This window comes from Trachemys scripta, chromosome 8 (assembly GCF_013100865.1).
Source record: "Trachemys scripta elegans isolate TJP31775 chromosome 8, CAS_Tse_1.0, whole genome shotgun sequence".
Taxonomy (NCBI): domain Eukaryota; kingdom Metazoa; phylum Chordata; order Testudines; family Emydidae; genus Trachemys; species Trachemys scripta.
In genome coordinates this window covers 56758117-56773847 of record NC_048305.1, presented here as the reverse complement: position 1 = coordinate 56773847, position 15731 = coordinate 56758117, and the positions used below count along the sequence as shown (strand labels likewise).

Genomic DNA, 15731 nt, shown 5'->3' with positions numbered 1-15731 from the left:
AGTGAAACCAGGAAGGAAAAACATTACCTATATGCTTCCCATTCTTTAGCCATATTAGTGTTGGTGGAGGAATTCCAGTAGCATCACATGCAAAGGTGACAGGATTACTGATTGTTTCATTGATCCAGTCTTGTTCAGGGCCTTCTATAGTTGGTGGAACTATTAAATAGAACAGCAGCTGCATAAATACCTTAGTTACCAAATTCCTTAGTAAACTGACTTTGGTTCAATTCTACTGTAGATAACATGGTATATGCTCACCATAAACATTAAGATGGAAATTTTTATCATCTCGCCCTGCAATGTTTATGGCTTTACACACATACTGGCCAGTGTCAGACACCTAAAATGGAAAAAGAATTTTTATGTACTGGGTCAATTTTCCTGAAGATAACAACAGACCTTTTAACACTAGAATCCAGTAGTGGTCATGGGCTCTGCTATAGTTAGACTTAAGAAAGGCTCTGCCATTTGTAATCAGAACTTGATTCAAAGCCCATTGAATTTAACAGAAAGATTCCCACTGACTTCAATGGTCATTGGGTCAGACATATAAAGAGCAAAAATAACTGGTCAACAATAGTGACAAGGTGTGCATTAGACTAATTTAGTATACCTCAGCACTCTTGATTTGTAGCATTTGTCCATCTGCTAGGATCTCTATGTTTGCAGACTCCGTGATCATGCGTCCATTCTTGTACCATGTGATAACAGGTGGTGGGACTGCATTGGACTCACACTCTAAGGTCACTGGGATTCCCACTCTCACAGTCACCACTGCAACAGATGCTCCACTGTGGTCTTTAATATTCGGGGGGACTGGAGAAAAAGTTAAAAGAATTATTTTCTTCCTTGTTCTGTGAGGAGGAGGAAAAAATCAACTTAAGGAAATATGGAAGATGTCCTCATTTCATAGTAATAAATATTATTTAATATGATAGTGAAAAACAAACCATAAACAGTAAGGAAACTCTTTTTCTTGCTTTCTCCAGCTTGGTTTCTGGCTATACAAATGTATTCACCACCATCTGAGAGTCTAGCTCGAGGAATTTGCAGAGTCCGACCACCTAAAGTGATCCAAAGAGAGAAGGTGAGCTAAAATAACTTCTAGATTTATTCTGTAGTTATTGTATTAATCTGAAATGAAATTTTGCAATAACATTTTCTACGAACTGCAATTTAGGCATTAGATTAGCATATGATTCTAAAGAGCAGCACTGCTCTTGCTGACTAGCGCTGCCTAACCCTTAGAGAAATGTCCTTAGTGAATTACAATTTTGGGGTGAAATTCTTGGCTGGTGTAAATGGGTGAAACACCACTGAAGTCAATGGAGCTTTCACCAGAGAATTTGGCCCATTAATACTCTTCTTCACCCACTTTTCCTTCATAGCTACTTCCTCCCCCCTAACACAATCATGGCTTTTCCACTTAGCTCCCCGACAATCCCCTCCTTCCTTTACTGCTCTCACATGACTTCCCCCATTTATGGACTAGCTCTGTCCAGATATCTGCCTGTAGGCCATAGGCCTGCATCCCAGCTGCCAGTAAGTAAGTTCCATGTCAGTTATTTCCCATACACCTACAAACGTCCACCCCAGCCAATCCATCTCCAGCATGTCAAATCGGAACCCATAGCAGGAATTGGGTTGCATTAGGATCTCTAGTTTTCAACATCAGAAGTGGAGGATTGGGTGTACATCAGGGTAGTTTCCTGACATGATTCCTGTGACAAATAGGGCAACTTCCTGTAATATCCTTGAAAACCCTTACTATATTAAGGTTATGTATTATTGTGGGCCAGGATTGCATGTAAGCTCTCGAGGGGGAAAATGTGACAGATGTGAGACCTGGGAGTTCAGGAGACTATACTGAAAATATGCCAGACATGTATGGACTTTTGGCTAGAGAAAACTCCAACTCCAATTATGCAAAAACACAATCTTTTGAAGCTATCTCTGAGGAGAAGGTCATCGTCTGCTGGTTACCAGTTACAGAAGATCAAGATCAAAGGTCCAAGTTGTATAAAGAGATAGTTGACCTGCCCAACCTTGGTTGGGTTCCAGATCAAAGACAGATGAACTTGTAACCACCAGAGCCCTAAGCTGGAGTTGAGGGTAACCTCCCATAAGCTTTTTAGCATGCATGCAGAGTATTTTATTGTTTTAATATTTTTCTCTGTAATGCTTTTACTTTAAGAAAAAGCGTGCTTGCTTAAATAAGTTGTTTGGTAACTTATAGCTGCAGGCAATACACTGGTCATAGCCCTCAGAGAGGTGCTGTCCTTTTAAGCAGTCTGGCTTGCTGGGGATATCACAGCATAAGGCAAGGAGCTGTGCAGCCTTAAACTCCCCAGTCAGGAGGGAGTGAGACATGGGTCTCTTCCCAAGAGAGGTGACAAGTGGGAGCCAGAAGCGTAAAGCAGGTGCCCTTGGTGGACCACAGATGTAGTTACAGGTGTAGTTACCCTAGAACTGTAACAATTCCTACTCCACTTACTCCCTGATAGATGCTCCCAGCCCTTATTGTCTAAGGTCCCTGCAGTATCTTTGTCCTAGAAACCCTTAGGAAATAATGAATTCCCCCTGGGAATTAGCAAGGTTCTTAAGGGTTGAGTTGAGGGGCCAATTCCCATTGAAGTCAGTGATAGGGTGGTTGTTTTTTTGCCGTCTAGACAAATGGGATTTGGATTGGATCCTTAGTTAATAAAGTGACTGTCTCAATCAATCATTGTTCCTTTGAAACAGTCTGTGCTATATGAGCTGTCCAACAGTCTGATCCACACCAACACAAACGGTTGTTTGTTCCAATCCTTCCAACCTGATTGTTTCTTTTAACAGTGACCCCATTCAAAAGCAAAAGGGATTCTAAAATATTTTCACCATAAGAAGCCAGATTTATTACTTGTATAACTCCACTTAATGGAGCTACACCCGGAGTAAAGTTGGCGCCATTTTGCTGTCATATTTATCTACATAAAAGGAAAGGATGAGACCCCAGAGTTTACAGAAACAGCAGCGATTCCTCACCAGGCACAATGAGAGTATTAGTATTCAAGCTGATAGGTTTTCCATTCTTGAGCCAGCTGAGATCAGGAGGTGGGAAGCCAGTGACCTCACAGGTCAAGGAGATGAAATTATTCACCACCACAGTCAAATTCTCAAAATTAGTACCTACAACACTCGGAGGAACTGCAGAAAGAAATACAGTAATAGAACATACCACAGTGTCAGCAAACAATACTCCCAAAGACCCTCAATTACAAAGCTGAGTTGCTGAGTGCTGCCAAATGGCTGAGTTAAAAACATCTCTCACATCCCATGCACTGATCCTCAGCTTTCTGCAAGTATCTGGAAATACTGTGATTAAAGCCAATCCTGCCCTCATCCCCTTTTCTACAATTCCCTAAAGCCTTACCAATGCACCCACAGTTTCTTCCCTGTATGGGGACATGGCAGGGATGACCTAGCCTGTGCTGAAAGGGAGAGTGAGTAATTCCAGATTAAGGAATTTTAAAGCAAATCATTTCTCAGGACATTTGCTCTGTAATAACTAAATTGGAGATTATCTTGTCAGGGTGAACAAGAGGACTATACATCTTTTTGCTGATTTTGTATTTTTATTCCTGTTTTTTCTGCAATATTTTCATTTCTGAGAAACCCCAAAAAGATTCCTTCAGAATAGGGTTTTTTCCCTCCTTTCATGTCCAGACATGATTTATAACTGGTCAGCTGTGCAGTCTAAGATACTGCTATGTATGTGGAGGGGCTTCCCAAACACCAATTAATTTAAAAACAAAATAGTTCAAAATTTGGTCCTACTCTGCATTTTCACTTTAAAACAAAATATTTGTAAATATATTCCTTTCATTGAGATCTGAATTCAGGATTCCATGTTTCTTCTGCAGAGCTGATACCAACAACTCTGAAAGAAATGCAGGAGAGAGTTACTGGCTTTCTTTTGAGTGGTATAGCCATTGCGGGGATGACAGATTCCTGATCTTAGATCATGACGAAAGGATGTGATCAAATGTTCTGGGTCATATCCTCCCATTACTCTCCAGCTGCTTTGTGTCATTTCAGTGACACAAAGCAGTGGTCATTAAGTCAGGTTTATGGCAATTTTGTGGCACGAAGAGGCATACAGCAACCAGAGTCAACTAGTGAATCTGGCTTACAGTTTTAAAATTTAAATATGCTGGTCCTGTGTGATCAATACATTTGTTCAACATGAGTATAAAATTCTACCACTAGTGTAAGTGGAGAATTCCATGTACACCATGTGTACATTGTCGTTATCCACAGAAATTTGAAAGTCTTGAAGTTCAGAGATCAGGTTTACAAACAAATGTTTGAAAATCAGGATAGCAGAAGAATACTGTAGTTTAAAAACAAAACCTGAACATCAGAAAGTCCAGAAATACCCTGTTAAAGTTCCAACAGCAGTCTTGGGATGTGATCCCAATGGAAAGTCTGCCATTGACTTCAGCTACCTTTGGATCATGTCCAGGGCGGGTGCAAAGATGTTTCGTGCCCTAGGCAAAACTTCCACTTTGCGTCCCCCCCGCCCCCCCGAGCCCTGTGGCAGTTCTCCACCCCCCCCCCCCTCCGCCGCCCCCCCGCCCCCCCCCCCCCCCCCCCCCCCCCCTGAGGCGCCCCCCCCCCGCAGCAGCTCCCCCGCTCCGCCCTGAGGCACCCCACCCCCCCGTGGCAGCTCCCCCCCAGCCCAGGGAGCCATGCGGCAGCTCCCCGCCCCAGCTCACCTCTGCTCCGCCTCCTCCCTGAGCACGCCATCGCTGCTCCGCTTCTCTCCCTCCCAGGCTTGCGGCGCCAATCAGCTGTTTGGCGCCGCAAGCCTGGGAGGGAGAGAAGCAGAGCGGGGCGGCACGCTCAGGGGAGGAGGCAGAGCAGAGGTGAGCTGGGGCGGGGAGTTCCCCTGCGTGCCGCCTTCCCCCCTTACTTGCTGCAGGCGGCCTTCCCCATGCCCCCGTACCCCAGCTCCCTCCGCCTAAATGCTGACAACGACCGGGGCAGTCGAAGATCAGGCCGCTGCGGTCGCCGCCGAAGGACCCGAAATGCCACCCCCAAAATGCTAGCGCCCTAGGCGACCGCCTACGTCGCCTAATGGGTTGCACCGGTCCTGATCACATCCTTAACTGTGCCTTGAGGTGGAAGAAACCCACTAATTGCCACATGAAAGAAATTTAAATCCTTCCTGCAACATATATGGATTAGATTAGAATAGGCTTTTTTTGTACTATACAACTGAAATTCCCATGCCCTTTACAGGAGAATAATGGGCTGATCTTGTGAAGGCATATAGATTACTGAGGTCTGTGATTGTATTCAGGGAAGACATGGATAAAGGTGATATGTCTTATCTGATGTTTTGAATAGAGCAGGTTATCAAACTGATAAGGGGTTCTGTGTGGATCATATGCAGAAGGTTATGTTATATGCTGAGATCTCTGAACCATACCACGATGGAAAGTGTGGATGCAGTCTCCAGTGTCTACTTGGTAGGTTTACAAGGTCATAACCCAGTATGACATTTTCTATGATATAGTTTATAAGGTAGATCTTTAGCCTACAGCTGAAAGTTAGAAGGAGGAGTGGACATTGGTCAGCAATAAAGGGGTAGAGTCAAAGTTAGTGCTGAAATCTTAACTGAATATGTCCTTTTTGCAGCTTTTCACCTAAATCACCTGGATTGATCGGTCTTCAGCTGTCGTTAAGACTGCGCCGATCACAACACATCCGCCATTCTTCTCGCATTCTTGCCTTTCTTCTCCATGATCATCTGAAATGTTTAACGTCATCTTCCCATCTTCTTGGAGGCTGACCAGGTGGTCTTTTCTGTTCTCGCTAGTACCACTCAGTAATGATTGCGGTCCACCTATTTTCCGTGAACCGTGCTATGTGGCCTGCCCATTGTATCTTATTATATCTGCTTTCCATGACAATATCTTTCACACTGCTGTGTTCTCTAATCATTTCATTTGGGATACGATCCAGAAGGGAAATTCCCAACATAGTTCGTTCCATTGCCCTTTCAGCTACAACAGCCACTGTTCTTCTCTCTTGGTCAGCTTTTAGTTTTTTAAAATAGAAAATGTTCTAATTTCCTGACTGCATTTACATTAGTTTTATACTCGTGAATCTGAAAATCCCATCTTTCCAAGTTTATTTTATTCTAACAATATCATGCTAATGTTATTTTAAATGGGGTTATGAATACTGTAACTCTATTTCAGCAAAATATTTATCCTCGGAATTTTGGGGGTTTTTTAAAGAGAAGAAAAGTAAGTTTCTAAAACATTTCTATTCCTGATTATTTTTAAACATTATTTTTCATTTAATTTACATGTTAATTTTCAAAATTAATTTTCTTGAAAAATGTTATTTAATAAAAGAATCACAAAACATGTTATTACCCTATATCCTTGCAAATAAACAAATCCCTCTAATTTAAATGTGACAGTCAATAAAAAGACATTGCCTTGCACATAAGACAATAAAGATTTTTACATTGGTGCAATTGGCTTCATTACAGCAGTTCCTTTCATGGACTAGTGCATCACTCCAGAAGCTTTATTTGAGGGCTTAGGTGGGATTTAAATACTGCAGAGACACTGCACAGGAGTGAATTTCACCTATATAGAAATATATATGGTAGCAGTGAGCTGGCGCTGCAGAATATCAGCAATATTAAGTCCTCCATTCAGCAAGGTACTTATGTATGCTCCTACCATTATGCACACGAGTAGTTTCATTGACCTTAAGGGCACTAACTAAATGCTGGAAGTAAGGCACATGCTTAAGTACCTTGCTGAAATTAGTGAGTTTAAACTAATACAGAATCTGCAGACTGTTTACTTGCAACTGAAATATAAGCTACATGAGCAGTAACACAGCATTAATTTCCTTTATTTCAAAAGGGAAAAATCAGCATCTTAGGAATTAGAAATCTTACCGTGAACATTAAGGTTAAAATACTTTTTGGCACTTCCGGCTATGTTCTCCACAACACAGACATACCTGCCAGTATCTGTTATTTGGGAATTTAGGATCTAAAAAAGAAAACAGGCTTCAGTAGAACTAATAAGAGGTCAGTTACAATTAAAACTGCAAGATATGTAACTGCTGATGTATTAGTGTTATTATAGGGATAACAATAACCAGTGTCATGAACAGGTCAGCCTAGGAAAGTATGGACTCCTGCTACCCACACGGTATCTGCTCTGCCAACCTGCATGTTTCAATTGCCGGGAAAGTAGGCATCTTTCACATTTATTTTTAATTTTGTAGGAATTTAATGAAATCCTCTTAAATGAGTTAAAAATAAAGGCCTGATTCTCCACACTATTTCACCATTTTAATACCTGTGTACAGAACAGAGTTCAGAATCAGGCCTAACCTTTTAACTGTTCTACCAACACCTTCCACTTTTACCTGTAACATCCTTCCACCAGATAAAGACTTGTGTTGCTCGTCTTCTGCTAGGAGCTGGCCATCCTTTTGCCAAGTTATGCTTGGAGCGGGGCTGCCAGTTGCCACACATTCCATCACTGTGGTCTTGTTCACAAGCACAGTGACCTCTTCAGGCAAATCAGCATCAGCTCCGTTAATGGATGGTGGCACTACAGAGCATGCAAAGCGGAACAAGGAGTTTGCTATATAATACTATATAAGCAGTGATTTCTTTGTGAAATTGCCAGAGGGATAGAGCCACACATAGATCTTGAATTTGCAGGTTAAGGTAAAGAGAACTTCACAGTTAATTAGGGAACAATAATAAAATCCCAAGGAAAAATACAGCACCAGATTCACAGCTGGCATAAAGCAGCACAGCTCCAGGGACTGCAATGGAGCTATGGCTATTTACACCAGTCAGGATCTGGTTCAGAATGGAGAAGAGGGGGAAGTTGAGTTTTTAAAGCAAGGACAAAGGAGGATTTCCAAGGCATTCCCCTCATCCTATTAATGAATCACTGGTTTTAGCAGTTTTAGAGCTGGAAAAAAACTGAGTACACTCAAAGCCAAGGCAAGAAGCACAAAGATTTCCCAGAGTATGTCTCTGACTGGATCATACAAGACTTAGACTTTGAAGCCATCCAACCCAACTTATGGAACATTCCTACAGACTGTTAGGAGTAACTCCAATGCAATTATATAGAAATTATCTAAAAATCTATAGCATTAACAGAGAACAATGCCAATGATATAGAATTCTATAGCAGGGATATATATTTTTATTACCTTTTATATGATCTTACTGAGCTATTCTATATAATGCAATCATTCTCTATTAATTTCGGTAGGACTTTTCCTTTAGGGTCTTTTGCCATAAAAAGTGAATTTGGAATTTTTAAAAATAGAAAATAATGCAAGATTAGCTCACAGAGCACATGGACATCATATTGAATGGAATCTTCTCCAGCTTCGTTTACAGCCACACATGTATATCTCCCTGCATCTTCTGCCTGAGCCCGTGGAATCTGTAACACTCTGCCTCCTGGAGGGAAAACACATTCAAGATTTAAATCTAAAATCAAGTGATTTCCATCACTCAAACATACCACATTCCTCTGGAGACCTGAGTCAATGACATCATGAATGACTGGGGGCAAAGAGCTGGGGATGTAATTTTCTCCCCATTGGTTTGTCTTGAATGATCACTTTCAGTTCTGGACTAATTAAAGCTTTTTGTTTCATAGTTGCTTTCTCCACATCCAGCTTGGTTTTAGTTGGAAGTTTATAATAAAATGTTAGCAAACAATTAATTCCATTGGAAGGAATCTACATTCTTTGGAGACATATCAGCAACAGAGTTGTTGATCAATCTAGAAGTGAAACTTTCCACAGTGAGCTAATAGAAAACTTTGTCATTGACTCCGTTAGAGAATGTATACCTAACTGTAGAATATTTGCTCTTTGGTAAACTATGCATGACTGGAAATTTTCACTCTCAGTGCTCAGTTATATGTGGTTTTACTCTTTGATTTTTTTCTATATTTAAAATATTATCCCTTAACAAATTGGTGCAATTCCCTCCCTGCTCAGAGAAGAGAACAAATGTTGGAAATAATATAGATCTAGATTGTGGCTGGCCTCTGAACAGATAAGCAGAGATGGGGAGAGCACAAAGAGCCTATATGCCATACCGCCACCCTCTGCACAGAGGCCAGATAAAACTGCTGTCCTAAGTGCAGGAAGTACTCCCTACTAGTGCTCCCTGGAGCATGAGCTTCTCCAAAGGGATGGGTAGCAGGAGGCCATGGGCCTGATGCCAACCTGTCTGCATGAGGCAGGGGAGCTGATTAGCTAGGCAAGAAAGTGCATTCTGAAGCCTCTGAAGAGGTGCTGCAGCAAAGTGTGCTCTGAGGAGCTCTGGGACACATTGTATCACCCAGACAAAATCCCTTTTGGAGCTTCCTCTGGGATGATGTGTTTCTGCACAGCCCCTTACTCAAGGCAGTAGCTAAAGGGCACAATCAAGCCCACAGAATGTGAACAAATCACCTATTTGCAAGTTCCATAGGGACTGTTCCATTTTAGTGTTTCCATGGCTTTCACAATCGATGGAGAAATGTTACTACTCCAAATGTGATTGTTTTGTTAAAATGAAATGCAGAAGGAAATGTAACAACAACAGTGGATTGTAGGTGTTGTTCAATGTCTCTGTTGCATATTCACCTATATCTGTCAATCAGCATGTAATAGCTGAATGTCCATATTCGCGATCTGTTAAGCGATTATACTTTAAATAAAGAAGAGGGTGAAAAATCAAAAGCATATATAAAGTCTGAGCACTGGGAGTGAAAATTTCCAGTCAAGAAAAAATGGATTGAGAAGGATGCACATCCAAAATTAATTATTAGTAAATTGAGTACTTTGAAGATGAAAAATGCAATTGCCAGATAAGTGCTAAGTATTATCATTATTTATTAAGCTCATCAGGTGATCTGTTAAAATACCCACCTGGTAATATCAGTACTTTATCACTGGAGCTCAGAGGGTAGCCATCTTTATACCATGTGAGAACAGGAGGGGGCACAGCATTGGTCTCACAATACAGAGAAAGAGGATTGTTGACAATCACATCTTTGGTTTCTCCACCTCTGCCTGTATCTACTGTGTTACCAACTTCCCATGCTCTGGGAGGTTTTTGGAACCTAGGAGGAACTACAATTCAGAGAGAAAGAAGAGGTTAGAGTTAGGATTTTATAGCAGAAATCCATATTTGGACAATCTAGTAACAAAAAAATACTGGAGTTGTTAAATAGCATCTTTAAGCTACGGCAAATAAGCATTCTAAATTAGATCCCATCACATCAGCCATGTACTCCATGCATAAAAATCCCAAGGCCCAGCAGCAGTGTGAACCTGGTCATGCAAACAGTTTAAGCACTACTGATTAATGTACTGGGCACTTCCTGTAGGTTAATAATTGACTAAACAGGAAGAACTGATTAAAAAAGAAAAGCCAGGAGAGGACATTACTCCAAGTTAACTTGAAGCTATTTGGGACAAGTATTGTGTTTATCCAAAATTTTCATAAGTGACTAGTGATTCTGGATGTCCAATCTGAGACATCTTAAAGGCACCTGATTTTTTTAAGAAAAATAATTTTTAGAAGTGCCTTATTGTTTTTCCTATCATCACTGCTCTTACAGCTAGTGTGGGCAAATTAATAGGTTTTCTTTTTCCTGCAACCTTTGTTCAGGTAAAACTTCCTGTGAAATAAAATTTGGTGAACTATTACACAAGAAATCAACCTAACTGCCAGAGCTAGCACACAGGCATGGGAATGAGGAGACCTCATATCTAGATGAGCTCTGTCAACCACTAGCTGTATGGCCTTGGGTAAGTCACTTAGCTATCAGTGCTCATCTTCCCCCTCTGTAAATGGAAATATTTGACACTTTCCTTTCTTTGTAAATAGATTTTAAGATGAAAAGTGCCAAGTATGTTTTCTCTCTCTTATGCAAAACAAGTTATAAAAACATTTTTAAAATGACTTTTTGGAGCTTTTTTGTGTTTGCATACTGTGCCTAGCACAATGGGGCTGCAAACTGGGGCCATTAGTGCTACTGGGTGCTGTAGGGAGAAACTTAATATTGATGCAAAAAATGATATTAATAAAATGATTATATATTTTTTTAGATTGTTACAAACTTGTTTGTACCTTTACTGAATAGAAAATATAACTACAAGAATGTCATAGCCAGGATGCTTGGGAATATAACAATACATATGTTTAGCTGATTATGTTACAAAACATTTAATCTAATCAAAGAAATACCAGAAGGTTTCCGCTCCTGTCTCCCAAGGACAAGCAAACCTCAAGAAGAGAAACCACTTAAAACATTCATTCTAAAAAGGAATGTGGGATGTGTTATCAGAGTCATAAATCTAGGTTGTAAAGTAGCCATACTAATGCCTTTTCTTTTCAAAGGAAAAATTTTGCTTGTGTTTTTGAAACTCCAGGAAAAAAACATGTGTAGTTGGAAATGTTTTAAACTTTTGTTTATTTCTTAAATGTTGAAATGACAAACACCTTTGTGAAAGCCATGCTTGCAAATACATTAGCTAAATGCAAAGCTCCAAATATAACTCCTTAAGTCATTGCTATGTTAATAGTAAAATGCTTTAAGTACAACCTGGAATCTAATGACCTTGCTAAACTGACTACTACTACTATTAAGAAGCCACTTAAGTGTAGAATATTTACATTAATGGGGAATTAAATAATTACTGGCAATGCACAAGCAAATCCTCACTGAACTCAGGAAAACAAAAAAAATATAGTTTGAAGACAAAAATCTTCAATGTAGAATCAACAACTTAAGCTAAAGACTTTCTAAGAGTAATTGAACTTTAAAAGACTGTTTTGAGAACTGAAAATCTTGATATAAAGAACAGGAGTGTTGGTGGACTTGTTGAAAACAGAATTTCTTTTCTGTCAAACTCTAATAAAAATGAAAGAATATTTAAGAGAATGGGCTGAATAAAATGAAAGAGTTGATGTCTGATGCTGTCCGGCTACAAGAAGAACAAAGGCAATTAAAGAAATATTATATAAAGAAACGTTATGGTCCTGGGGCCGGTTTTGTTCAACATCTTATTTCATGATTTGGATGATGGGATAGATTGCACCCTCAGCAAGTTCACGGATGACACTAAGCTGGGGGGAGAGGTAAATACACTGGAGGGTAGGGATAGGGTCCAGAGTGACCTAGACAAACTGGAGGATTGGGCCAAAAGAAATCTGATGAGGTTCAACAAGGACAAGTGCGGAGTCCTGCACTTAGACGGAAGAATCCCATTCACTGCTACAGGCTGGAGACTGACTGGCTAAGCAGCAGTTCTGCAGAAAAGGACCTGGGGATTACAGTTGATGAGAAGCTGGATATGAGTCAGCAGTGTACCCTTGTTGCCAAGAAGGCTAACAGCATATTGGGCTGCATTGTAGGAGCATTGCTAGCAGATCGAGGGAAGTAATTATTCCCCTCTATTTGGCACTGGTGAGACCACATCTGGAGTATTGCATCCAGTTTTGGGCCCCCCACTACAGAAAGGATGTGGACAAATTGGAGAGAGTCCAGAGGAGGCAACAAAAATGATCAGGGGGCTGGGGTACATGACTTACGAGGAGAGTCTGAGGGAACTGGGTTTGTTTAGTCTGCAGAAGAGAAGAGTGGGGGGGGGGGTTGATAGCAGCCTTCAACTACCTGAAGCGGGGTTCCAAAGAGGATGGAGCTCAGCTGTTCTCAATGGTGGCAGAACAAGGAGCAATGGTCTCAAGTTGCAGTGGGGGAGGTCTAGGTTTCACTAGGAGGGTGGTGAAACACTGGAATGGGTTACCTAGAGAGGTGGTGGAATCTCCATCCTTAGAGGTTTTTAAGGCCCGGCTTGACAAAAGCCCTGGCTGGGATGATTTAGTTGGTGTTGGTCCTGCTTTGAGCAGGGGGTTGGACTAGATGACCTCCTGAGGTCTCTTCCAACCGTAATCTTCTATAATTCTATGATATTCATAAGGTGAAGAGGCTTCCCAGGGCTACCTATGAAGTCATGGAGCCAAGGAAAGAACCCACTTGAATCTAAATAAGCCTGAAAGAGGTGTGTTTTCCTCTAATTTTGTGAATAGGAAGGAGAAGGATATAAGAAATTCTGAAGTGAGCACCACATGCACACACACACCTGCTAAGAGAGCAGCACTCCATAACTAATCCTGTCTCTCTCAACAAGCCAACTTCCCAGACAGACAGGAAAAGTAGAGAAGACTCAAAAAGAAACCAACTCAAGGGAAACCTGCCCAAACTTCAACATAGATTGGTGAGAGAAAGTTAACTAAGGCTTGGTCTACACTACCCGCCCCAATTCGAACTAAGGTACGCAACTTCAGCTACGTGAATAACGTAGCTGAAGTCGAAGTACCTTAGTTCGAACTTACCTTGGTCCACACGCGGCAGGCAGGCTCCCCCGTCGACTCCGCGGTACTCCTCTCGCCGAGCTGGAGTACCGCAGTCGACGGCAAGCACTTCCGGGTTCGACTTATCGCGTCCAGACTAGACGCGATAAGTCGAACCCAGAACTTCGATTTCCAGCCGTCGAACTAGCTGGTAAGTGTAGCCAAGGCCAAAGATAATGGCAAGGAATTAGATTTAAAACTCTTATAATGAGTTTACTGGAATATTGAAATGTTGTAGAACTTAAAAGACTAACAGTTTCTCCTGTTAATCATCAAATGGTTAAACCATATATTCCTGGAAAGGAGACAGAGGCTAAACATTTAATAGTGGGATTTAAGATCCTTGATATTTATAATTGGTCTGTATTAAGGCAGCTCTTTACATAGCTCCTTCTAAGTACTAGTTTAAATATTTAGTAAAGATTTAGTTTAGATCACTTACTTTCCCCAACTATTTATGTATGGCAAATTAACTTGTTTAAGGGCAACTGAAGCCTGTCTAGTTATTACTAACCTAAACAGTATAGAAGTATTTAATAAGGGGACTAGATTAAATGACCTTTCCAGTTCCTTTTAACTCTATCATTCTATGATACCTAAACTGAATACACAATAATTCCGGGAAACAATATACTATACTTTGGTCTTAATTTACCAAGAGAAAGTGATCCACCAAAGGTGGGTTCATTCACAAGGGTATAATCTATTCTCCACAGGGTTAAAAGCTCTCCACAGAAAGGCATACAGAAGAGATTGTAATGGAAGTAACTAGTTTATCACTTGTACTCTGTCATGTGTTGTTTTGTTTAATGATTTATTTTTCTTTAATAATACAATAGCCATGGTTAATAATTGTGATTAATTTGCTTGGTCTTGATCAAGTGTCCCCTAAGGCAGGGGTTCTCAACCTTTTTTCTTTCTGAGACCCCCCCCACCCCTCCAACATGCTATAAAAATTCCATGGCTCACCTGTGTCACAGCTACTGTTTTTCTGCATATCCAGTAGATTAAACACCCAGTGTTAGTGGGTAGCAAGCAGGGCTACTCATGCACCATGCCCCAGGGGCCCCCTGTGAAGCTAAGTTGCTCAGGTTTCAGCTTCAAGCCCTGTGTGATGGGGCTCAGGCTTCGGCTTTCTGCCCTGGGCCCCGGTGAGTCTAATACCGGCCCTTCTCTGATTTATTTTAGTGGACCCCCCGAAACCTGCTCATAGCCCCCACTGGGCCCCAGACGCCGGTTGAGAACCGCTGCCCTAAGATATGTAAAAGAATCCGTGTGTCTAAACAGTAGGAGCCACACCCCTGAGTTGACAGAAACAAGTAGTAGACCTGGCCTACCCTTTCTCGTTTCTCTGGACTAAATAATTTTTGTAATTTTTAAAATAAAATTAGTGGCATCCAACAATTGAAAACTACCCTCTTCCACTCCACAATACAATATTATGCATTAAAAAGTTAACAAGCATATACATTTCAAAACACTTTGTAGATGAGACTGTTGATCTTTCTTTCACTTACATCAATGTAATTCTGTTGGTTTTAGGTTTACACCAGTGTAAGTTAGAGAAGAAAATATAAATTTAATAAAGAGCTCATACTTAAAATATTTTCTCTGACTAAATACCTAAAAAATTAGAGCAAGCAGGTCAAATTACCCTTGGTCTAGACTGATCCAATGGGGGAGAAAAAGAAGAGTATAAACAATTGCAGTGCTCCAAAACAAATATTGCAAGAAAATGACTCACATTGACAGAATAGGAGAAATTTATTATTTGAACTTTGTTTCCCTCTTTACCTTGTATGTTTACATCAAATTCTATTTCATCCTCTCCAGCAACATTGGATGCCAAACATGCGTAACGACCAGTGTCTGATATCTGAGCTTCCTTTATCTGCAGAGTCCGGCCACTGGCTTGGATGGTAACATGAGCATCTGGTTTAATAGGCTGTGATTTAATTTAAACAAATTTATAAGTATTAAATAAAATAAATACTTGAAGTATTAAGAATCATGAAAGTAATCTGATGGTACAGCCTTTTTGCTCTAATATGCCAGTCAAATTACTTACTCCTACCTTGACATGACTACTTGACAAGCATTTGAAAGGAAGTTGGGAATAAGAAAACATGTTTGTTTAAACTCATCTCTTTCCTTTCTGATTGTCTTGGCTTTGCCAGGAGTAACAGAAAAACATATATATTATTATTGTTCCCAATAACATTAGGAATCACACTCCAGCCAGTAGGCCTGATCCTGTGAG

The 15731-nt window shown here is 40.7% G+C and overlaps 1 protein-coding gene across 1 annotated transcript in view; it reads right to left on the bottom strand.

Moving 5' to 3' along the window:
* HMCN1 (hemicentin 1) overlaps positions 1–15731 on the bottom strand; it is a 329872-nt gene that overhangs the window by 69722 nt on the left and 244419 nt on the right. Inside the window, 10 exon segments of the mRNA XM_034778414.1 lie at positions 28–159; positions 262–343; positions 617–819; positions 954–1067; positions 3028–3189; positions 6971–7067; positions 7450–7637; positions 8399–8512; positions 9979–10182; positions 15266–15416. Coding sequence (XP_034634305.1) covers positions 28–159; positions 262–343; positions 617–819; positions 954–1067; positions 3028–3189; positions 6971–7067; positions 7450–7637; positions 8399–8512; positions 9979–10182; positions 15266–15416 — 1447 coding nt within the window.